General features: G+C 51.0%; 8 protein-coding genes across 8 annotated transcripts; 3 read left to right on the top strand and 5 right to left on the bottom strand.

Moving 5' to 3' along the window:
- Positions 1-118: 118 nt before the first annotated feature.
- Positions 119-823, bottom strand: VTN49DRAFT_2508 (uncharacterized protein; the record flags this gene model as incomplete). The annotated part of the gene is made up of 1 exon (XM_069410241.1): positions 119-823. The coding sequence occupies one exon, from the start codon at positions 821-823 to the stop codon at positions 119-121; it is 705 nt and encodes a 234-aa protein (XP_069269066.1).
- A 2259-nt stretch (positions 824-3082) lies between these two features.
- On the bottom strand, positions 3083-9591 carry VTN49DRAFT_2507 (uncharacterized protein; the record flags this gene model as incomplete). The annotated part of the gene is made up of 6 exons (XM_069410240.1): positions 3083-4651; positions 4709-5007; positions 5064-5295; positions 5359-6639; positions 6695-7051; positions 7108-9591. The coding sequence occupies 6 exons, from the start codon at positions 9589-9591 to the stop codon at positions 3083-3085; spliced, it is 6222 nt and encodes a 2073-aa protein (XP_069269065.1).
- Positions 9592-10405: 814 nt separating this feature from the next.
- VTN49DRAFT_2506 (uncharacterized protein) lies at positions 10406-10882 on the bottom strand (the record flags this gene model as incomplete). The annotated part of the gene is made up of 1 exon (XM_069410239.1): positions 10406-10882. The coding sequence occupies one exon, from the start codon at positions 10880-10882 to the stop codon at positions 10406-10408; it is 477 nt and encodes a 158-aa protein (XP_069269064.1).
- A 789-nt stretch (positions 10883-11671) lies between these two features.
- Positions 11672-13939, top strand: VTN49DRAFT_2505 (uncharacterized protein; the record flags this gene model as incomplete). The annotated part of the gene is made up of 5 exons (XM_069410238.1): positions 11672-11907; positions 11986-12546; positions 12688-12777; positions 12864-13151; positions 13321-13939. The coding sequence occupies 5 exons, from the start codon at positions 11672-11674 to the stop codon at positions 13937-13939; spliced, it is 1794 nt and encodes a 597-aa protein (XP_069269063.1).
- Positions 13940-14040: 101 nt separating this feature from the next.
- Positions 14041-14301, top strand: VTN49DRAFT_2504 (uncharacterized protein; the record flags this gene model as incomplete). Its single annotated transcript, XM_069410237.1, has 1 exon — positions 14041-14301. The coding sequence occupies one exon, from the start codon at positions 14041-14043 to the stop codon at positions 14299-14301; it is 261 nt and encodes an 86-aa protein (XP_069269062.1).
- Positions 14302-14906: 605 nt separating this feature from the next.
- On the top strand, positions 14907-15856 carry VTN49DRAFT_2503 (uncharacterized protein; the record flags this gene model as incomplete). The annotated part of the gene is made up of 2 exons (XM_069410236.1): positions 14907-15138; positions 15231-15856. 2 exons carry the CDS (start codon positions 14907-14909, stop codon positions 15854-15856), a joined length of 858 nt encoding a protein of 285 aa, XP_069269061.1.
- A 57-nt stretch (positions 15857-15913) lies between these two features.
- On the bottom strand, positions 15914-18306 carry VTN49DRAFT_2502 (uncharacterized protein; the record flags this gene model as incomplete). The annotated part of the gene is made up of 4 exons (XM_069410235.1): positions 15914-17038; positions 17085-18106; positions 18161-18235; positions 18288-18306. 4 exons carry the CDS (start codon positions 18304-18306, stop codon positions 15914-15916), a joined length of 2241 nt encoding a protein of 746 aa, XP_069269060.1.
- Positions 18307-18668: 362 nt separating this feature from the next.
- On the bottom strand, positions 18669-20745 carry VTN49DRAFT_2501 (uncharacterized protein; the record flags this gene model as incomplete). Its single annotated transcript, XM_069410234.1, has 4 exons — positions 18669-18992; positions 19045-19530; positions 19580-20641; positions 20695-20745. The coding sequence occupies 4 exons, from the start codon at positions 20743-20745 to the stop codon at positions 18669-18671; spliced, it is 1923 nt and encodes a 640-aa protein (XP_069269059.1).
- Positions 20746-23252: the final 2507 nt, after the last annotated feature.

Genomic DNA, 23252 nt, shown 5'->3' with positions numbered 1-23252 from the left:
CCCTTAATGCCTTATTTGACTCGAGACAGTATTGGCATAGTGATCAATAATATCATTCTATGTTCTATTGCGCTGATAATACTAGAATGTGCAAATTAATTCAATGTATGAACAGGTTTTATATGGGCAGATTCGAAATGTGGAAATCTGTGACACAGTCTGTAAACCCACTATGACTTGTGGTGCCTTCCGGAAACGGCGAAACGAAGCTTGGATTGAAGAACCATAGCTGAATACCAAACTGACCGGCCAGGCCAAAGACTTCACGATTGCCGAAGGATCGAAGACAAAATATCCCGTGATCTACTCCGATTTTCTCTTGCCGCCAGCGATGGAGCATCCTGCTCATCTGGTAACGAGGAAAAGACTCTCTGGTTTCTAGCACTTCCTTGGAGGGCAAAGATGCCATGCCCGTCATGGCATCGTAAGTAGCGGGCTGGCCAGTCGCCTTTGCCCAACGGTAGACCAGGTATGGTGTCATGTAAGTGGAATACTTCTTGCGGGCGTTTTCGCTAAAGGAAAAAGCGGAACGGATCCATCGCGTGCTGAGCCTGTCGACGGCATGGTCGTACTCAAGATGAACTGCAGCATACTTTTCATAGCCGAGGAAAAGCTGAGCCACAGACTTGCGGCCATAGGTGCTCCAAGTACCACGGTTAGAAAGGGACCAGTATTTAGGACAATCAAAAGGCATCGGTAGGTGAAAGATCTTCCGCTCAAGAAGCTGCCCTGTCGTTGTTTTCCACTTTGTCTGCTGAATCTCAGGCGGTTGTTTGCCCCAATTGACCTCGAATGCCACCAGTATGTTTTCCTCCACGCTCATATGACACAATCTGAGATCGGAAAAAGCGCCAATCTCTTGAATATGATTTAGACTCAGATCCCAAACGAAGACAGGGAGAGATTGCGCTTTGCATTCTGGGACGATGATTACATTTCCGTCGATTATCATGTACAGGGCGGGAAAGGCAGGAATCTGTTGATCAAGCTTCTGTTTTGTGTCTATATTCCACGCTGTTAGGTATATCAGGTTCAGATCCCTAGTAATCATCAAGTCACGAAGTATGTCAGATGACTGTCGACGAAAATGTTTCATCTGGTTCTCCATGCTTACATTTCCCTCGAGACCATAACTAAGTAGCGATCGGATATGCTGAAATGATGAAGTAACCCTGTTTCACTGCCGGTCCAGTTCGATCTCTCTCCAGTGTCGAGATTGAACAATTCAACCTCGTTGCTATAGGGAAGTATGTAGCACAGCCGGCGTGAATGGTACAGGACTTTATCGGGTACGTTGGGCCATTGTGCTGGCCATGGGACGAATATCTTCTTGACTGGGCGGGCGTGTTGGAGGCCGTATTGCCATCGGAAATATCTCATCGCGTTGGCCATGGCTACATCTGTGGTGATGCCCTCCAGGTCTAGACCCAGGAAGGCAAGCGTTTGGCGCAAAACGGGCTTGATTATTGTATCGCACGAGAAGATCATGTGCCATCGCTTGGAAACCTGAGGGGTGTTAGAATAGGTCCTATCTCGATTCTCGGTATAGTTCGTACCCTCTGACTCCGGACAACGTCTTCTAGATCCAAATGCTGCACGACCTGAACTATAAGCTCGAGGGGTAGAAAAGAAACAAGATCATGCATCTTGATAGAGTATCAATTCAAAATTGGGATCCCAATCCAGAAGGTTTGTCACTCCAGAACGGTTGAAATCTCGATTTCGGAGAAAGTCTCCCTGGATACGTGACTTTGTATGATTCATAGTCCATCGATCCGGTTTACTAATCACTGTACGGCTGAGGATCATGCTGCTTAAAATTAAGTAATACCTAATGGCTAGTGGTAGGGTAGTAGATCGAACTCTGGTAGGCTAGATCTGGGCACATGGAGACGGGAAACTTTCAGCTGGTTTTTCATGTTTACTCATCACCAACGTCGGTCTCATGATAAATCAGGCGAATCAAGCCGTTGAAATTTTCCCAAATCCACCTTAAGGCATAGTAGATATCAATGACGTGCCAGGAGACTGGATTCGAATGGATAGTCCGCGTTTGCAGATGGAATTCATCCAATTTCGGTCAATCTCTATCCACACGTTTGTTTGCTAAGGTTAGGGTTGATAGTCGGGCTGAGATCTGCAACGATGTCACACCCTGTGTGGATTCCAACAACCTGGGAGTCATTACTATAGAAATAATGACCAGATGAAGGAATATGTAATAGCAGATGAGTATGTGTGGTCGATACTCTCCTTGAAGATACACCATTGAACAAATCACTGAAACAAGTAGTCGCTGTGCTGGTTGCGACACCGTACGTAGAATGGCTTGACCAGCAATATTTCTGCAGCGGTAGAGTAGGTAAAGCGCCAGATAGTTTTTGACGAGTTCCGTGTCCATAATCATGGCAGGACTGCAATGGAAACTTTTCGGACGCCGAGCGGGTCAACAGAATGGCCATTCGCCAGGTGAAATATAGTGCGCTGGTTAGTCTAACGGTGAAGCAGGATAATAGTCGTGTGGCCGAAGGTACAGACGCGATCACACGAGTGATTCAAGCCGATCCACATCGCCATCGACTGGCATGGGCAAGTGGGAATGTTTTTACGCGAACAGCTGTCCCATCTACCTAATGACAACTGTTGCTTCCAGCTCGCCTTCGATTCGACCATCACGTTCTCAGCCGCATCCACATCGCACATATGAAACTTACAACTCTGCCAGCCTCTTGGATACAGTACTGTCGGGTCTTTAAATTTCAAATGTAGACGGGATGACCGTTCACTACGGAAGAGCAATGAGCACATAGACATCCACGATTGAATACGTTGCAGGAATTCAGAATCGGTTGTGAACAGGATATTGGAAGCGGGATTCTGTCAATTAAGTTTCTTCTGCTGCATCGCTCTCATCGGTTGCCTCGTGGCAGAGGAAAACATGCATCAATTGTAGCCTAAAGACGGAGTATACGCTCCGCGTCTTTAAATGCGGCAACATTGCTTGGATACACGTATGTTCACGGAAAATATCATGCTAAATGATTATATAAAAACTACTTTATGTACAAATACTAGTCTAGACCTAAAAATCCAAGCGCAGGGCAATACTGGGCGTCGCCTTCTCTTCAGCAGCCACCGCAGCCTGCTTCGTCCCCGCGGCGTCCCCTTTATCTGTACTCTTGAGAATCTCCTCGACAAATGCTTTCTGCTCGGCGCTCATCTGAGTCGCCATCAGCGAGCGGAATAGCACAGGATCGAGCTTGGCGAGGTCGAGCAACCGCGCGGCCGTTTCCGGGTAGACGCCCCTGCCCGCACGCGCAGCGCGGGCGAGCAACGTGGAGAGAACCATGGGCATGACAGTCGGGAGCTTCGATTTCGGAACGGCGGCCGTGTGGCCGACGAACAGGACGAGAGTTTGAGCAACATTCGCACGGCAGCCCTCTGGATCCATTGGCGGGGGCTCGCTGAGGTTGCTGGGGAGCTCCGTTAGAAAGGCGATCAGCCGAGGGAGAAGATGGCGGGCGATGACGTCGTCCGTGGCGCAGCGTGGAGATGGGGACAGGAGGATAGAGCGAATACAGCCTGCGGCAACGTGGGCCAGCCCAACGTCCTGCAGGCAGTCGAGGAACTCGTTCAGGACGCGGGGGATGAGCGGGTCATTCGGTGGAATCGTATGGCTGCCGGTGGTGAGCACAACCGTCAGGGCCAGAAGCGTGTTCTTGGCACAAGGGAGGGACGACTCCGACTCGCGCCGCTGAGCGATGGTAAGTGTCGTCAAGAACCGCGTCAAGCACCCGCGGATCTGCCGCGATACGGTTTCCTCAGACGGGGAGAAGATGTCACTGCTGCTGCTGTTGGCCACCATGCCCTGCATGAAACGCCGAAATAGTGGCAATGCTTGCGGCACGACTTCCGCTTGACACATGCCTGTGGCTAAGATCGTGCTGAAGATGTGCAAGATGCATGCGTGGAGGTCGTGTCGGATGATGGCTGGGAAGACTGACGCCACATCAACCAGCGATGAAAGCGCCAACCTGATCAGAGTCAACGTCTCGTCTGAATTCATGTTGGGATACATTCTTGTATTCGAATCGCTTAGATTGGGCAAAAGACCCGCGAGAACCAGGATGATGCTCCTAGTGAGTTCGAACAGCTGCTCGATATCATCCGACAGGTTCTCGCTCCGGTCCTGGACCGTCTTGGCCGCAGGGTGGTCTAGCGCAAGGTTCCTCGCGGTTTCCACAATCACAGTTTGCACACTGTGCCCTTCGGTGAGCACCAGCCGATCCAATGTGTCCATAGTCTCCGAGAAGACGGCGTCTTGGTAGATCGCATTACCCGATACTGCCGGACGGAGTATCTTTTTCAGTGCTTGAAGGATCTCCAGTCGCTGCGACGCAGGGCTCGATTGATCCACCAGAGCCTCGAAGGCAAGCCCAAACAGCACGAAGAAGAACGCCACTGGTTCGTCGCGGTAGTTGATACCATCACCTTTGCTGCTTGTCGTCTGCCCATTTATTTCCGCGTTCTCGCCGCTTTTACCATCTTGGGGCTTAGCCTTGTTATCGAGAGCATCAAACACAAAGTCACTGTCCTTCTCAACGAGACTGGCAATTGCATGCACCAGGTTCAGCCAGGAATCCTGGTAGTACTATATTCTGTTAGTAACCCCGCAGCAGCCTGACATGTGAAAGAACCCCAAACTTACGCTGAGCAACGTTTCCCGATTCAACGCTGCGTACACCTCGTCAAGATCATCCGACTGCGGTGTTCCAAGACTGCCCGAAATATCCGGCTCAAAACGCAGCCGAGCAAACTCCTGCAGCGAGGATAACCAAAGCGGTGTGAGCATGGCAGTGTATGGTTGTACCACCGCGACGAGATACTCCTGTTCTAAACTAGCCATCTGCAACCGTGCCCACGCCGAGAAAAGCGCCATCTTGACCATAACTCGAGCGTTTGAATTGAGGCCTCTGAGGTCGCCAATCTCGGTTGTATTCGGATTTTCTAGCGGGCGTCAGCAAACGAATCCGGTCTGACTCGCTTAACAAACCAGCACTTACTAGCAAAATTTTCCAGACCGACAACCAACAGCTTGAATATCCGGCCCATACGGTCCACGTTAGTCACTATGCCAGCTGCAACGAACGTCGCGCAGACGTTGATTGCTTCTGAGGCGAGGTCCGGTGAAGAGTCTGCTGCAAAAGCAGGCGTCAAAGCCGACGCTATTTGAGCTTGATACTGCTCAAGCAAAGAAGCTTCCGAGAAATCCGGATCAGGAGTCTTGCCAAACATCTGCAGTAATGTTAGTGTTTGTTTCCCTCAGGGCAAATATCTGTCCAATGAACTATAACGCACATTCAGCACCTGATCCAGGATCTTCAAACCCCACACTCGTAGTTGAACGACATTGGCGGTGGACGCCGAGAAGGCCATCCGGACGATGTCGCCGATCTTGTGCTGCAAGGCAACCTCGGCAGGGATAGTCTGATCAGGCGAGATCTGCTCATTTACGATTGAAAGCAGTTCACTGAGACACTCGATGGCAAAGTTCCGCGTCTGCCATTTGAGCAGCTCCTGTCCGGCAGCAGGACCAGCGTCGCCTTCTTCTTGCTCAACTCCCACAGCTGCGGACGCAAAGCCGGACACTTCATCATCTGGCATCTCTGTGAGCGTGCTCGCTCGAGTGGGTTTCTTGGACGGTAAGTCATGGACCTTGGCCCGCGTTTTGGTAAGGACACGATGACAACGTTGAACCCAGAGCTCGGTATGAGTCAAGGCAGTCTGCTGCAGCCAATTGCGGATCATACTCTTCAGGGATTGGTTTTCTGGGTCGTCATCCAGCGTCAGCCAAATGTCGTCCTCGAACGCGGACGATGCCGTTTGAACCACCAACTCCGCATCCCGCTTCATTAAATTGCTGAGTCCGCGAACGGCAGCGTCCCGCATCGGACGATTCTTCGAGCGCAACTCCGTTTCCAGCCGTTTGACATGACCAGCAAAATCGACGTGGGTGGGAGCGTATAGGAAAAGGTGGTCTAGACATCGGGAGCTCTCCATAATCATATCTGCGCTCTCCTCCAGCTGGAATTGGCGGACCATTGTCAGAATCAAATTGCGAGTCTTCGCGATGTCCTGAAGGTCAGGGCCCAGGACATTAATTAACGAATCCACACAACGACCGATAAGGAGAGGCGTTGGGAAGATAATTTCAATATTTGAGGTCGCAAGAGCGGCAGCTTCTTCATTGTGTGTATCGGCAATATATAGCTGAGCCAGCTTCCCTAATGTGCTCGAAGCATAGGCAGAGAAAGTCAACCCGGCCGAGCTGGTCACTCTCTCAAGACCATCAAGGGCCCAAAAATGGACAACAGGATGAGGATCACTGCATAGGGATACGAGAACACCAACGATGGTTTTCAGGTGATAGCCCGCAGCCATCCCGCCGACTTGAGAATGAATGCATCCTAAGGCAGCAGCACACCCTGCACGGGTGCTCGGGTCACGATTCTCGACGATTGTGTCAACTATCCAATTGATCTGGCCGTTGGTAAAAGCGTTACCGGCGCTGTTACATAGCCTGCCAAGAGCCTCAAAGCCAATGGTCCGAACAATAGCGTCCGGATCGGTGATGAAATTCTCGATATATGTTTAGCGCGGTATCCTCATTTGAGTATCAAACTGGAAGGCTCACCTGGAGAAGTTCCTGTAGGATTTTTCCCGCCGAAGGATCGATATGGCCTGGTAGAGAACTGGTCTCTTTGGTAGCCGCTTTGAGAGAATGCAAGAGTGCGACTGCGACATTGACCGTCAGGGCTGCTTTCCTACCAGGATTCCTTTGCAAAATCTGAGAGGACAGGAAGGTAGCGATTTGCTCAACGCTGCTCTCTTGCACTTTCGGAGCCTGTAATGGGAATGCAATAGAGAACAAAACAACGGCAGCATTTACAACTTCCGTAACGGGAGGGTCTGCGGACGGATCAGACAGATCCTTGGCACCGTACAATAGGATTGAATCATGCTCCGGAGCCTGAAGAACCGGAAAATTCAGCTGCAACAAATTAGTTGTTTGACCTAAGGCTGAATTGACATCATCTGGCCACATACAACGTCATCAATTTCCTGATCCATCCCCGCATGGCCAGCTGAACCACCTGCATTCCCTTTATGCCGCTTGCTGGTGAATGTTTCATTCACGTACTCGCGTGCCAACCCGGTTATCTCGAACCCATGATTGTCCCACAGTTCCCAGAGACTCTCAAACTGTCCGCTTGACACGGCAATCGAGCTTTCGATGGGACTGCCATGGGAGACTTCTGGATCGGCGAACGAAGATAACGCAAGGCTGAGTAGACTTGACTGAGACATTATCTCGGCATGGCCGGCATGGTCCAATTTGATCAACTTCGAAAAACATTGCAACACGCGCCGGCGGACCATCACAAGGTAATCATTCAATTGTAATGAAGGGAAGAGGCGCTGGGAGATGTCATCGCTGGATTTTTGTGGTGGCGTGGAGTCCAAGAAAGAAACGGTGTTCTGAAGCATTGCTGCAATCCGTCTCGCGCCGTCCGCCGTCACAAGTTTGCTGTTAAACTCAAGAAATGACAACATTGAGCCCAGGGCACATTCTCGGACATGGGCCAGGAAACTGATTTCGAGCGTGCTTCGCTGCACCATATTATCTTTACCGAGAGGCTTGGGGAGTGCATTCTTCCACAACAACATCAACTGGGACAGGTGGATTTTGACAAAACTGGGTCCCAAGGGCATCAAGCCTCCAATCAGTATCCAGGCGACTTGGATTTGGGTGCTGGCCACACGAAGCTCGGAACTCCCACTGTTTTTGAGCAGGTCGGTAGCCTGCGACAAGACCCGCGCAAAAACATCGACTGAGCCGTATAGAGGTTGCAGCCGGGCGCTACCTAGCATCGCTGATAGTCCGTTGGCGAGGCCGAGACACCTCCGCGATGACGAGCGCGGTGTGGCAAGTTGCCCAATTTCTCGATTAAGGCTGTTGGAACAGATAGTGATGCATGGTATAAGCTGGCTCGGACAGGCTAGTACGAAGTTTCGAAGACACTGAGCGGTATGAATTTGCACAGTATAGCTAGGATGTTGGAGGACCGAGATCAGAGCTTCCCGACATCCTTCCGCCAGTGGTGATATGGCGGAGCCCAAAGAAGAGATCAATGCAGCCAGCGCACTTAGTGCACTGGTCAGTGTATGTTTGCTCGGTTCACGGCGTTCTGGAGTAACTTGCGGGTAGTCCTTCAAGATGCTATTCACGAGCCAGGTGGCTGCATTCAATTGTCCAGTCTCGCGAAGAAGCTCACGGCCGACGGTGTCCTCCAGAATACACTTGACGAATTTCCTGGTCATAAGCAATCGGAAACGATTGTACGTCACGGTTGGATTGTTAAGCAGCTGGAAGAGGAGATGTGTTGCGATTTGGTCATACCGTTCCTCCACAACGTGCTCGCCAAGGTTTCGAATAATATACTTGTAACACATAGCTATCCCAGCCCTAGCTCTATTTCCTGTCGAGCTACGCACGTATTGCGCAGACAACTGGCTGAGGATATCTGGCAATGAAAACACTAAACGAGACTCGGCTTTTTTGCTTGGGGGAGACTCGGCCGCTGATTCATGCTCGTCCTCATCTGGTGCCGCGCCTTTTGGCTGTGGTTTCTTCGATTGCCTTTTTTGCTTCTTCGAAGATTTCGCTCCTGATTCGGAACCGGCGTGGGGCGAGTAGCTCTTCACCAGAGCTTTCGCTAGACAAGATGCTGCTGCATGTCGAACGGACACCACTGGACTCTCAATGACCTTCCATATCAAGGACTTTAGATTGTCAAAATCATTCGCGTTATCGAAATATGTCGTGGCCTTTAGCAACTCCTCCAGACACCGACAGGCGTTCATCTGCACGAGGACAGACTTGTCACCCGTAGCCATATTCCGCGCTTGTTTCCACACATCTCTAGCTGTGGGTTCGTCGATCGGTTGAGATGTTCCCGCGATAACTTTGCGAATTGCCGCAAGAATCGATCCCCGGAGTCCCGCATGATTGCTCGCCGCCTTGAGCAATTTCAGCAACGCCGCGATTGTGGTCGTAGACTGGCTGGCCGCGTTCTCACCCGCAGTCGTATATATTTCTCCTAGTATATGCGCAGCGGCGAACTTGGTTTTTAGATCCGTGGTTTTGCCGGCCCCAACGATGGCTAGCAGGTCGTTCACCGTATCATAGAGTAGGATCCGGTCTCCTTTCCCAACTATCGCGGCAAAGCATTTCCCCAAATTTGTTCTAATAACCCGAGTAATTGCCGGCGACGACAGATTCAGCACCTTGAACAGTTCGCGCTTCAGGTCGGCCTGAACAGTGGAGATGTCTCCTTTCGACAAACCGGAGACATACTGCACGAGATCCGAGGTGTACGTCAGCAGATACAAATCCTGCTGTTCGGATGGGAGTGCATGCAGTTTCGCGACATCGAGTTCAGCAACTGGCCCGCTATTCCCTCTTTCTTTGGTTCGATCATCGTTTCCAGCCGATGCTGGCGCTGCTGTAGGCTCCGGAGCGGTTGCCATTGGGGCAAGAGGACATGCAGCGGTCTACTTGGGCAATCGGCCGATTGACCGAGCAGACAGAACACCAGATTGATCGGGTGAAAGTGACAATTCTAGGCCTCGAGTAGTGACACTATGTCCTCAACTTCTGTACACGGTGAATGCCCTGTTACCGTTTCGATGCTTGCGACACTTGCGACCGAGATCTGTCACGTGACCATCAGGTGTCATGAAGGAGCAAGAAATCGCATGCACAGGAATGAAGTCTCTCTCCAGGTGCCTAGCAGTCCCAGAAAATGCAGGTCTACGGCACATAAGTAATTTTCCCTTTCGCAACCAAACTCACACTACAAGCTTGGTCTGGGAAGCTGTGGGTTGAGGAACTCGGTCCTTGGGATCATTTGCTGCCTCTCCTACTCACGTGACACTCTCTATTCCAGTGCTGGGGCGGTAGAGGAATAGGTATTGGTACGCTGGGTGGTTATGCCTTTTACTCGTGCCCGCACACCCCCTTAAGTTTCAGAGGTGCTAGCCGGCCGAAGGTAACGGCGTCTAAAACGCAACAGCGCAACAACATTCTGAACAATTTCAAAATAACTCTACCAAAACAGCATGTCAGGACTTCAAATCTGACTCAGTTACTTTTCAGCCATTTCGCTATAGGCGTTTTGACTTTTGCTCGAATTAATCCAGAAATGGACGACTCGCAGCCGAATGGGTTGGTCCTGACGCGCCTTCGCGACACAGTTCATAACGAAACGGCGCGGCGGGAAATGCGGGGCACGACCTGGTTAAGACACTACTATCAAAAAGACAGATTGTTCGCGCTTCTCATTTAATTAACGCAGAAAACGTACTCGGCCGTCTTCGCCCGCGCAAGGTCCTTGCAGGTGAGAATTTGGCCGAGTTTTCCCGCGTCCGCCGCTTTGCCTAGTTGGCGAACTTTTTTACGTTTTTCACCGCCAATCCGTTCAGACTTGGCGACTCGATCGTTGAAGGCATCTATAAAACGCCGCATCGAGCGGATCGTATACGGCGTGCTGCATGTTGCCAAGTCACATACTGTGTGCAGAGAGGTCCGTGGATGTTGGCGCTCGGGCTGGGCCAGCTTAGACAAAACCATGTCAACGTTTGGTGGGTATACGCCGCTTTTCTTGAACGCAGACGTGATAATACCAGACTTGAATGTCTTCTTCCGTACATCGGAGATGCAGGCGAGGAAATCCAGTTTGTTGAAGTCGATCGCTCCGTCCTTAACAGTTGCATTGACGGCCCGAGAATGGTGGTGCTTATGGTTGAAAGACGCCCACATCGAGAGACTGCAAGATGTGAGACGTGCGGGGGGAAAGGGTAAATAAAACGATCCCTTTCTCGTCCGCGAACTTTATAAACTCCATAGTTAGGTGGGCTTCATGGTTGTCAAAAAGCAACAGTCGCTTTCTGCCGGCACACCTCTGTGTGCCTGTGGAAATGCTTAATCCACTCGAGCGCCAAGTTGCTGTTGGTGTAGCCTGAATCGGAGACCCCAATCAGAGCACCCCTGTCGAGTGGTATGCTCTCATCGTAGCATTTCGCCATATGACGTTTCCCCTTGAGTATGATCAGCGGTGGGATAACGTCGCCTGCAGCTGATATGGCCTCAATAACTGTGCTGATCTCTCTATTCTGTGGCATTGCGATGGACGGGTCCCGACTTGCCCTCTCCTTGATTCGAGTGACTACCCATTGATTGCGGCCGAATCAGATCATAAAGCCGGTTTCATCCATATTCCAAATGTCGTTTGCCGCAAATCCATGTTCACTCAATGTTGGGAAGAATTGTGCTTATGGGTCTGAAAGGCGATACAGACCACTTTGCCGACAAACTTTCGAGTGCAACCAAGAGTGATGGAAACAAGTTCTGAGAACCCGGTACCCTGTTCCAGAGGAGGATGATCATGAAGACTATGCAATCACAAAAATCATGGCTTTGCAACAGGGGCAAGGTACCCTGTATAAGTACATCAATGAGGGAAGGAACCTAAACTCATCGATAAATGACGGGATGCGATCAACCCTTCTCAAGCGGTTTGTTAATGGGCTGTCTGATAAATCATTCCAGATGGCATTCAGGAGCAACTCGAACTGGAAGCTTCTGAAGAAGAAGTCTTATTTATCGATGTCGGAGATAAATGAGATCTTCGACAACATCACGACGATCGCTGGGGAAGATTCTGATGACGGCGACAACATGACCGAGCAAGCGCCAGCCCCTCAGACGCGCGATGAGATGCTGACGCAGGTGATTGAGACATTGGCCGGAAAGGTCGCCAAGATTGATATCGGGTCGTCAAGACAGTATGTGATGTCACGACCGAGTCAGTCTTGAGGTTGGGGTCAGCGAACACAGCCAAACCAACGGCCCCAGCCTGGAAGCAATGTGGTTTGCTACCGATGCGGCAACCTGGGCTACATCTCCCCTGAGTTCAAGGGCACTCCACTTCCGCTCGCGGACCAGGAGCGGATACAGAACGAGGCCCTGCAGAGGCGGCAGGAACGCATGAGCCAGTGGTCACAACAACAACAGCCAACTGGCGCACATGGAACAATTCGGAGCCAGCCTAATGTTAATCAGCCTGATACGTTTAGCCAGGAGTCGCGGGCACCTGCAAGGCCGGTTCCTAGTTCTTCGTCGTCGGCTGTGATTCAACAGACAAGCCCCACAACTTACGTGTCTGTTGAGGACGAAATGTTGTGGGACAGCATCGAAGATAATTTAGTTACCAGTGTTGTCATGTCGGGAGAAGCGCTACTAGACGAATACGTGGCGCTGAACTTCTTGGAGCATGTTTACGCCGCCGGGAGAAAGAGAGCAAGACAGTCTCCAAGTGAACCCGAGCCCCTGAAGGCCTCGAAGGCGCTAAGGAACGATGATACAACTACCGCTGGTTCGGAAGCGGAAGTCCCGGGAAGGACGAGCTCGCGGCGAGCCAAAAGGCACATCAGGGCTCTGAGGGGATCCCTATATGTATGAACTATTCGTCCGGGTACGAAGAACAGCGCTTTGCCGTGATTGTGGATGAGGCCGAGGACGTCGAGCTTTCCCAGGATCGGGGTTCCTTAATCGCCGCCTTGCAGGGACGATGAGAAGAAAATGTTGGAGCAGCTCCGGCAGCAAGTGGAGCAGCGAACCCGTGTGACGTTGGGCCATAGCACCGAGGCGAATCAGTAGCTCGAGCGCATGGGCTGGGCCCATCATCTGAAAGATCGAGACCTGGCGGACTCGATGGCCTTGCTGGAGCCCGGTAGCGAAGACCAATAGACATCTGCCGCCGCCTAACAGACGATTCTTCCAAATTGAACCCTTTCTCGCGCTTTGAACTGGGCCGGAAACAAAATGGCCAGACCCCGAACCAACCGTTTCAGGCACGCATGGAAGTGAAGACCTTTGACCGCTACCGCCAAGTGTGGAAGAAGCTCCTGCGGTATATTCTCCGCACCGTCTCGGACAGCGATCTGTTCTCGTTGACTGCGGCGCAGGAGACCGCCCCAGAAACCATGCTCGAACAATGCCGCGATGTGATGACGGCCGGCGAAGCTGAGTCCGACGGCCAGGAGTCCCCTTCCACGACCTCCTGAACGACACGAAAGTGACGGTATCTCTAGCACAATTGCTCGACGCGGCACCTTTTTTGAGATCGGGGGTAGCTCAAGGGATGCGGCTAGAACAGTTTAGGAGCCGAGCCACCCGAATACCACTAGGCGAGTTAGGTTCCAGGACGAGAAGAACGTCGCGATCGCCGTTGCCGCCGAGGGGCCTGAGGCTAGGCCCACTGACAAATTCAATGACGCTGTTAGGCACGATGACTGTATTCAGCCGGACCCGGAATCAGCCATCATGCTATTTAATACTGAAGCAACAATTCAAGCAATGACGGTTGATAATAAGCTTAGGTCGACTGTCGCCAAGAGAGTGTCGATCGATGAGGGTTCGACTGGAAATCTGGTGCCCCGGCATGTGATCAGTGCGCTTGGGGCACAGATAGTGCCTGTATCTAACGGAGTATTCGAAATGGCCTATGGGACAAAAACGGCCAGTAAAGCGATCGCGTGGCTGATGGTCAGAGTCGGCAACGCGAATCGAGTGATCGCGGCAATGGCGGTCGAAGGGCGTCCCAGCTATACGCTACTCCTTGGACGGCATTGGATGAACTCTGTGGGCCAAATCGGAATTTACAAGGAGGGAGACTACATCATCCGTAACGACGACGGGACGAAGTCGAATCTGAAGCGGACTTCACCAGCGAGGATAACGGATATCCCCCGAGGGACCCATGAGCCGAGTACAAAATCACCGGTGGTGGAGGTCGAGAACAGCGACTATGACTGAGAGTCTGAGCTAAAGATGTTGTCTCAGGAGATAATTGACGAGGCAGAAGAAAATGACATTTACGACGCGGACACGGAGAACGATACGGACGCGTCAAAATAATGCCGCCTGGGCGAACCTGGCAGCTCTCAGGCGGTCCTCTTGAAAGACCGGGGGAAGACCACGGCTCCAAGTTCCTTATGGAGTACACAGAAATGCGTGAAAATGGGATCATGACTGTGGACCTGGCGAACGATGACGGTCGAGCGCGGTGGACCATTAACCCACGCAGTGATCAAATGGCATTCATGGGGACCAGCCTGACAAGACATGGGAAATTTCAATCTCGGGAATTGGCGAAGAAATTGGTCACGGCGAATTAAGGTTCCCACGGATCAAAGACCTGCTAGTTACCAGATGATCCTTGGACTTATGAACTACTGATCTGCAGAAGCTTCCACTGCCAGCTCAGGAGCTCATTGACGACCGGCTCCGACTGGTTTTCGAGGATGACACGATACCAGACACATCGATAGAGGATGAGGCTGCAGTATGACCTTTTCCGGTGTCAATGCCAACTTCCCGCGTCCGCATCGCAGACTGTCTTTCTGCGTGGGAACCGATTCTAGGGTAGCCAGAGAAGAGCCACCGATAGGCCTTCCGTTTACTAGCCGTAGGATGTTTCTCTCTAAGCCACGGGAGTGACCTCAAAGTTCAATTTTACAGTAAGCCGTGAGGTGAGGCAAGAGTGAGGGGTAAACAAAGGTTTTGGAAGCTAGGACTTAAACGATTGTGCGGCACACGGAAAGGCCGTCAATGGCATACCACTACGTAGTTACATACCTATTATGGTATAGCTTCGGATAAACATCGGTCCGATATTACGCCCTGGACCTGAGAAGTTCTAGGTACCTTACTCGTATGTACTGTTGATGATGGTCGAGCAGTTCAAGTGAAATCAGTTATTCAGCCCATTGGCATCGATAAAATGGCGCTGAACCCATTGGCTAGCGTCTTCAGTCGAAGTGCAGTGCGATCTCACCTGAAATCGTCTCGATGGATATGTGAACGATGCCACAGGTCAAACTTCAGCACAGCTAGCACGCTGCTTGCAGGCCATAATCGTTGGTCGCAAATCCGGCACGACAAGGCCAAAAATGACAAGGCCAAGAGCAGGGAGCGGCAAGCTTTGACGGCGGAAATCATGAACGCAGTACAAAGTACGGGTGCCTGCCATTGAAAACACGCATAAACATTGAATCATTTGACTCGTTGAACAGGATCGTTATTGACTCGAGATGTGGACATACAGTGTGGGGACCGGATCCCAAGTCAAACCCCCGATTGAACCTAGCCATTTCGAAAGCGAAGCAGGCGCAAGTACCCAAGGCGCTGATCGAAACGGCGATTGCGCGCGGACAGGGAATCTCCACGTCGGGACAAGCGCTGGAGTCGATGGTCATCGAGGCGCTACTTCCTGGATCCGTGGCCGCGGTGATTGAGTGCCTAGGCGAGAACAAGGCGCGGATCCTGCAGGATGTGCGGCATATCATTAAGGACTACGGAGGCAGCGTCACGCCGACGACGTATCTGTTTGACAAGAAAGGGAGGGTGGTATTCGAGAGGAAGGAGAATCTCAATCCGGACGATTACCTGGACGCGGCGATTGAAGCAGGCGCCACGGATGTCGATACGGATGGAGAAGGGAGATTGGTGGTGTTTACGGAACCCACGGAGACGAAAGCCGTTGGAGAAGCTTTCTCCAAGGCGACCGGCCTTGCCATTGAGCGCGCGGCAATTATCTGGGATCCGAAAAAGGAGACGATGGTCACCGTCAAAAACGAGGAGGACATCCAGGCGTTGGAAGAGCTGCTCAGTGAGCTGCGCGATGACGCCAGCGTGCGCGATGTTTACCTCAATTCGACGGAGAAGTTCTGAATCTTTGCCCACAAGTCTTCTTCTTACCAATGTATTATTCTGTACAGTAGCATCCAGTTATGTATCCTTGCGCAACGCTTTCATGGTACTCCTCATCAGCTTTCCGATCCCGAAACTTCCCCTTTGATCCAACCATTCGAGCATCCTGATGCGATAATCCTGCCAACTGATCTTCGCGCCGCCCTGTTTCTCCAACGCAGTAAGATTCTTCTGCGTCACGGGCTTCGACAATCTCGGTGCATCAACATCATCCCTACCCAACACCTCCTCCTCAAACGCCGCAAAGCACGCCGCCGAATGCGCTGCAAGCGCAACATTGTGACTAAGCGAGAACATCAACGGTAGTGAATACTGAAACCCATCCGCAGAACCAGACAATCGCTTTTTCTGCTTTTCCGCGACGACTTCGGCGGTGAATTCGTGAAGCGCTGTCCTTGTGTTCGCCGGCAGCAGACACCCAAGTGCGTTCGGGTCTTCGCTGTTCAGCGCCCGATTGCGCCACAGTAAGTTGCAAAGATCCATGACGTAGCCGTTGAACCGTCCGACCATGTCCGAGGCGTAGAAAGCGCCGACAGACTTTACGGGGGATTGAAGAGTCGGGGAGGTAAGGGATTGTTCAAAGGCTGTCTTGTACGTGGCAAGAACACCGCAGAGGAGGGAGATTTGAGCGAGATTTGGTCTGAAGGCGAGGTTGTAGACGGTGGGAGAGAGCGGAATGGTGAGCCGGATCTGCCCGTTGCCAGCGGCGTGGGAGTAGAGCTCTGATAGAGACGCGTAGAAGTGTAGAATGGCTGTGGGGATGGGTTCCACAGGGTCTCTTCTAGAGGAAGCGTCTTCTGTCATGGAAGGAAACTCCAAAGCTGATAATGCGAGCCGTTCGGCGTGTGTGATGAGTGAGATCAAGGGTGTGTAGCCCTTGGATGAAGGGACATGGCCCTCTGCGCGTAGCGACAGGCCCCATTGGCGTATCAGTTCGGTATAGAAATCCAGTAGGATGGATCTGGAGGCTGGACTATGATCGAGAACCGCGTTTTCGAGAGGCTCTAGATAGTCCTTTCGGAGGGTATCAAAGGGACCTCTTGGGAGACATTGCAAAAGATCTAGTATCTCTCTTCGGTTACTCCGGCCATCCCACAGGCGGAGATACCGTCTCAGGAACGAAGTCACCGCATTCGGGATCCGCTACGCATCATCAGCATGTCGATACAATACGATTCTTAAAACTTACCTTTGTCGCCCGAGCATAGTTGGCAGCAGCATCCAGTACGTATCCGAGAGCTTCAGCTTCCTCCGGGACATTCAACCACACGCGATCAAGTTCGTCTTTGAAAAATCCTTCCAGCCAATCTTCCAATCTCTCCTTTGCGTCCTTGTTCTCAACAAGCACCATGTATTTCTGTGCCAAACGGTCCGTCAACACCGACACCATCTGGTTTGGCAGATCGATCTTCTCCATCCGCTCCACAAAGTCCGTCACGCTTCGCAATTCCTCAAGCGACGTATGGCCCGAATGTACCCTGGAGGTTTGTACCTCGGGGATGATCGCCTCGACCTTACTCCGCTTCACACCCCCGCGTCGGACGACCTGAAACCCACTCGCCATGCTCGCCGCCAGCGCTCGCTCACGGTTCCGTTCCTGGAGCTTTTGCACATGCGACGTCCATTCCGGATCCGGATGCTTGAAGAAGAACCGCGAGCGCCCCGTCTCACCAATAACGATGTCCGGGTAGTAATTCTTGTACACACGCAGAAACCCCAGGAGTTCCTTCTCCTCCTCACCGCCGTTACGGAGGAGCTCCATCAAGAACTGGATACGATACGGCTTCACATGTCGCCGTCGCGTGATTAGAGACAGTAAATGACATAGCGAACGACGCAAACTGATCATGTCCAAAAGATTAAAGAGTACCGAATAGAGCTTCGCCAAATGCGATTGGTCCTCTAGATACTCGTAGACAAGCAGCAGCCATCGCACAAGCGACACCTGGGTCGCCGGAGAGGGTTTCGCCTTACCCGGTCCCAAGCTGCATACGACCCGCGTAACCACGTCCGAGGAGACCTTGTCCAAAGGGTACAGATTCTTGACCAGCGTTGTGATGGTCGTCTGGTCTAGATGGTTCGGACGTGTCAGGACATCGATCAGTCGCGAGAGGATGTCTGAAGGAATCCCGCCCCGATAGGCGTACGAGGCGATGTCTTTGGCAACATTTGCGACGGACGTCTGCCGCTGTTTGGGAGGTACAGGTGCCGCTTTTTCAGCCTTGTCAGCCAATTTACACTCTTGTTGAAATATTGTAGACGTACTAGCCTCTAGCAGCTCGACGGAATCGCGCAGCTCGGTTTGGAAGTCCTGGCCATCGCTGCTAATATTATCTTCGGCTGTTGTCTGCGGTCAGTAGAGGTGATTGAGCTTTTCATAGCGAGTACGCACGGCGATCGGAGTCTGACATGGCTGCACTTTACATTTAGTGGGCTCTTCATACAATGCTGATTATGTCGCCGACAGTTACGTCACGCGGAAAATACAATAAGATCATGCTTTTGATTCCTTTCTCGAATTACAACATTGATGTTGCGGAGCTCATGTCAGCGCGAAAACGCGTCGCGGCGTTGACAGCGTTGACCAATCAGAATTTTCGCTGGTCCAGAGTGATGTCTCAGCTTACCCATAAGGGCAATTTCACAACTCAGTCGATTTGATAGTTTGGAGATACATAGGATGAGAAGACTACCGTATGCTTCTTCATTATGTCTATTTCATAATCAATACATAGGGAGAACATAATTGCTCTTGATACATCTGCCTAATCTACTAGTTCCTCTTCCTTGCCGAACCTCCCGATGCAGCACTGGTGGAGGTGCCTGTCGCCCTAGAGGCATCAACCGTCGGGGAGACGACCTCCTCCTCGGCCTCTTCCTCGCTGTCAGACTCACCTCCCTGTCCAAATTCATTGACTCGCTTGGGGTCGACGCGGTAAATCCAGCTCTGGTAAAGCCAGACAAAGAAAATGACGTCATCGCGCAGCGTCGCCAGACGATGCAGCCAGGGCATCTTGACGGTGAAAGCGAACAGGTCGTCGATGAAAGTGTTCAGGAACTTGTACATCAACGCCCTGCCGGGCATATGAGCGACGGACTACAGGTAATGTCAGCATTCCATAGGACAAGTTCCAAAGAGATGACCGCACCTTCAAACGATAGTTAATGTACAAACTCGGAACCATCATCAAGAACCCATATGCGTAGACACTGCCGACTAGAGTCTCGATGATGTAAGAGTACCATGACTTGTGGGTCTGATATAGCAGACTGTAGATAGCATATGCGAGCAGCAGAGGTACGGCGATGATGTAGAGATACCGGAAGGCGATCTCATCATACTCCTGGGTCTTCTTTTCCGTCTCGGAGAGCTGGTGCTTATCCTCGAACACAATGACGTAGGGCAGAAATGACCAGAAGGAGTTCTGTGGCGGTGGCCGCAAGCGCACGTTGACCGTCTTGGTGATCTTCCAAGCCTCCAGAACGACACCGAAACCCTGGCTGGCCAGAACCATCCACGAGGTGCCCTCGCTGTTGTCAAGCAGATATAGGAAAATGATGAGCTGCATGATGGTGTTCGCCAGGATAGTCCGGAAGGAAGTGCCAACGTTGTCCTTCTTCTTTCGCCAATGAGACTAGAGCACGTTAGCACCTGACTGATAAATAATTTTTTCTGCGACTTACAATGTCGTTCTTGAAGGCGAGGGTCTCGAAAACCATGTGCAAGACGGTAACAATTGCGGTGGTCGCCAAGAGGTAGGGATTGGTATCCAACAAAATCTCCTTGATCATCTCAAACTCGCTGCCATCACCGCCGGTTGGTGACGGCGTGCCACTGACAGCCTGCCACGCACTCTGCTTGGCGCTCTCATCCAAGCTCGCCATGACGCTAAATTTCCAGTTCCTGAGATTGTTCAGGGTAATGTGAATCGGCAGCGTTTCGACGGTCGAATTCAACTCCATCATGTGCGAGCGCAGCTGCCAGAAGGTATTCAAGAAAACAATCGGATAGTACCACGAATTCTTTCCGGTGATATCGCGAGCGCCGGTTCTCTCCACTTGCACATATTGGCGCACAGCCGGGTGCATCTGCGGATAAGCCAGTACTCCCGTGTCCGGAATTACGGAAACGGTGAAGTTGGGGTGATAGTACGAAACGATAGAGTATTTCGGAGCATCATCCACCACAGGTTCCGGTTCCTCCGCTGCAGACAGCAGGTTTTTACGAACGGCTTCCCTTTTCTTTGGGAGAAATTGGTTCAACGGACGAAGGAAATGAACCGCCGTACCCGGGTCATAGTCCTTTGCTGCCGGGTCCAGTTGGTGTCCATGCAACGCGACGTAGAAGTGCGCCCAGAGCGTTCCGTTCTGCTGCACCTCCTTGGGTACAGGGAAGGATGTTTCAATCTCCCGAGTATCGCTATAATTGCCCATTTTGAAGTCCGCTTCATCCAATATCAGAGACGTTTGAGGAACGGCATCCAGCGGCGGCATAGCTGTCGACGGCGATACATAGATACGAATGTCCAGAGAGCTGTCTAGGGGCCATATCGGGGCGAGAGCTTGGGGCACGGGGCTGTACTCTTTGATCTCGCTGCGCGGAGGGCGATCGGCATACGCGGGAATGTTTGCGGATAGTCCGGAAGTCACTCCTCCTTTATTATTCTTGTTCCCGACGAGCGTGTTCATGAAAAATTGGACGGCAGAGAAGATGAGCACGCTCTGGAGGATGGCCTTAATGGTGGACTAATATCTGTCAGCAGATCATGGTCAAGTCAATTTCTTCTTGCTGCACTTACACCACCCTCCTCTTGTTGCTGCTGTTGCCGCGGCTGTCTCCGTTCCGGCATCTTGACCGTCCCGAAGGTACGACAGGAGAGGATTGCTTGAAGGGATGGTGGCGGATTCAGGGTTGAATTGCGAATTGGCCAGATCTTGGGCCAAACGGCCGATAACGAAAGCCGCCTCAATTACCAATCACGTAACGGTCCGAGATGAATTTTTCTTGATGAAAACCAACTCAATTCCATTACCTAGGCTGAAATCTACAATACAATTGTCGACACTCTTTGTTCTGACTGGACAGATCTCCTCCGAGTCGAAAGAGCTCATCTCCCGAAGATCCTACATATCTGGTGCTTAATGCACACCCCTTCCCACTAAACCGTATTTGGAATAGACACTTTTGCTAGAGCTTTGATAAATTGATACACACCCCCCTATTATCCATCCAGCTTTCGCACTGCCCAGTGCCCACACGGTTCAATCTCTTAGGCATCCTTTTGGTTCAGTTCATTTGGGAGTTTGACATGACCAGTAGACGAATTGCTCTTATGGCTCTCTTTGTAGGAGTCGGACATGGTTTCTAATCGTTGCTACAACACAGAGAATACTACTACACGGAGTAACCATATCTCATGGATACTTATATTTCTGACCTCTGACGGTTTCACCTCTTATCAAGTCCCATTGGCATGGAGAATGGCATTTCAGTTCCGCCTCTTCTCAACATATCTGAAGGCTAATCAAACTGATTGGTGTTTAATTTGAGCAGGTCATGGCACATATACAAGTACCCAAGAGAATGAACAAGACACTTGACTGACTGACTAGTAGTTGGCTTACGTCTATAGGTTCCAGCCGATCTTGCAACTATACTTCTGAAGAATGATCCATTTCAACGCAAATTACGCCGAGACACTCAGGGAACTTGAAATTACTAAGAAACTAAATTGACTGAAACACAGCGACACAAAAAGATTAGACATAACCAGCTGCAGTAACAATTGCCCTCCGGTAGGGCCCTGCTCCAGATTCCACGCGAGCCGGTAAGTGGACCGGTCCAATACGTGAGCGTAATAGATATAGAACGGTGGCAGGATAAACTTACCGGTTACTCGCTGAACGTGACGTTCCCGTGAACAGAGTACTCATGATCATAGGAGACGCCTCCCACTCACACTTTCTGGATGGTGACGTACATATCATGGATTGTTCGTGCATTTTCTACCGAATTCCAGTAGCATAATTCTTGACAATATCGCCTTCGGACCCGTAGTCTGTTCTGATGCCCCCGTCATTTTGGAGATCTTCGTTTTTTCCGGACTGCAAATTCCGTTGCCTCAAAATCTCTAAAGAGATTGTCGCGAGATGTCCGTTCTGGAGATACATTCGGAATTCTGACTGTTCTCGAAGGTAGGGCTCCACACTGACAGACGCTGGGCACGACCGTCTTCCCGTTCGCCTGGCTTTGTAGTTCGCAATATCTACCCATTCAAATGTGAATTGACTTGGAGGCGGAAACTACATGAAATAGGCTCCAAAAAATCAAGGCATTTATTCTCTGAGTTTGCCCTTTGAGTGTCTGTCATCGGCACGTTTTGCTGCTTCTTTCCCGAAACTGTCCCTAACCGGAGGATAGGGACGATCACGTACACGAGGTTTAAGTCTGCCAATTCTGTTCTGTGTCGATAAATACATTCCATATTTCTCTTGATGCCTGCAATCCAATTCTCCGTTCAGTTGCTTGATTAATGTTGTGGTTTGCTTGCTTGCGAGTATACTGAGTTGGAGCTTCTTTTATCCCTCAGATTCTGCTCTGATCCTACAAAATGGTAGAGTCATGAAGGTTTCACAACAATACTGGCTTACATTGCCCCTTAGCTTACGTACAATGGCTTTGTCTACCGTTGCTGATGGCTTTAAGAAATGCATGAAAACAAGTCAATCAAAAATCTATAATGCCAAGCAAAGCGCCACTCTCTCAAGCATGAAACTACCGTGCAAGATCGAGTGAATATCGGGTCAGCTGCACAACAAACTGATCCAAAGGCAGAAATGGCAGGTATTCTGTCAATCGGCACTTATAAGTAAATCTTCACCCCTATATTTATGCCTATAGCTAGGATAACCAATTCCGCTCTTCGAGTTGTCAACTATCAATTTGAACGCATGCCCTTATATCAAGCTCTCCGACTCAGCTTTCTTCTTCTTTACTCGCTAATCAGTGTTGTCCTTTTTTAAAGAGCAATGGGTTGGTATGAGCATATCCATGAACCTTATGCCGATCCGACAAAAGCCGATATAGCCTCTGACCGTAACTGAAAACCAGGAACTGCTATTAGAAGGAGTCAGCTTACATCTGAGAGCTACCGCTGATCGCTTCTCTTGCCCATTTCAACTCTGGATCATATCAAGAAAGTTTGGCATTCGGAGACACAAACTAGCAGACTAAATAACAATAACGAGAAAAGACCTAAACACGACCACCTGGAGTCACCAACCCTCCCCTTTGATGAATTCTTCCCCGCTCCACACACCCCGGCAAGACGGCCGGTCCGAATCACCAAGGTAACAA

This window comes from Thermomyces lanuginosus (genome assembly GCF_041956635.1).
Source record: "Thermomyces lanuginosus strain ATCC 200065 unplaced genomic scaffold VTN49scaffold_27, whole genome shotgun sequence".
Classification (NCBI taxonomy): Eukaryota; Fungi; Ascomycota; class Eurotiomycetes; order Eurotiales; family Trichocomaceae; genus Thermomyces; species Thermomyces lanuginosus.
Note: the sequence above shows the minus strand (reverse complement) of the source record. Positions and strands in the feature narration are given on the sequence as shown.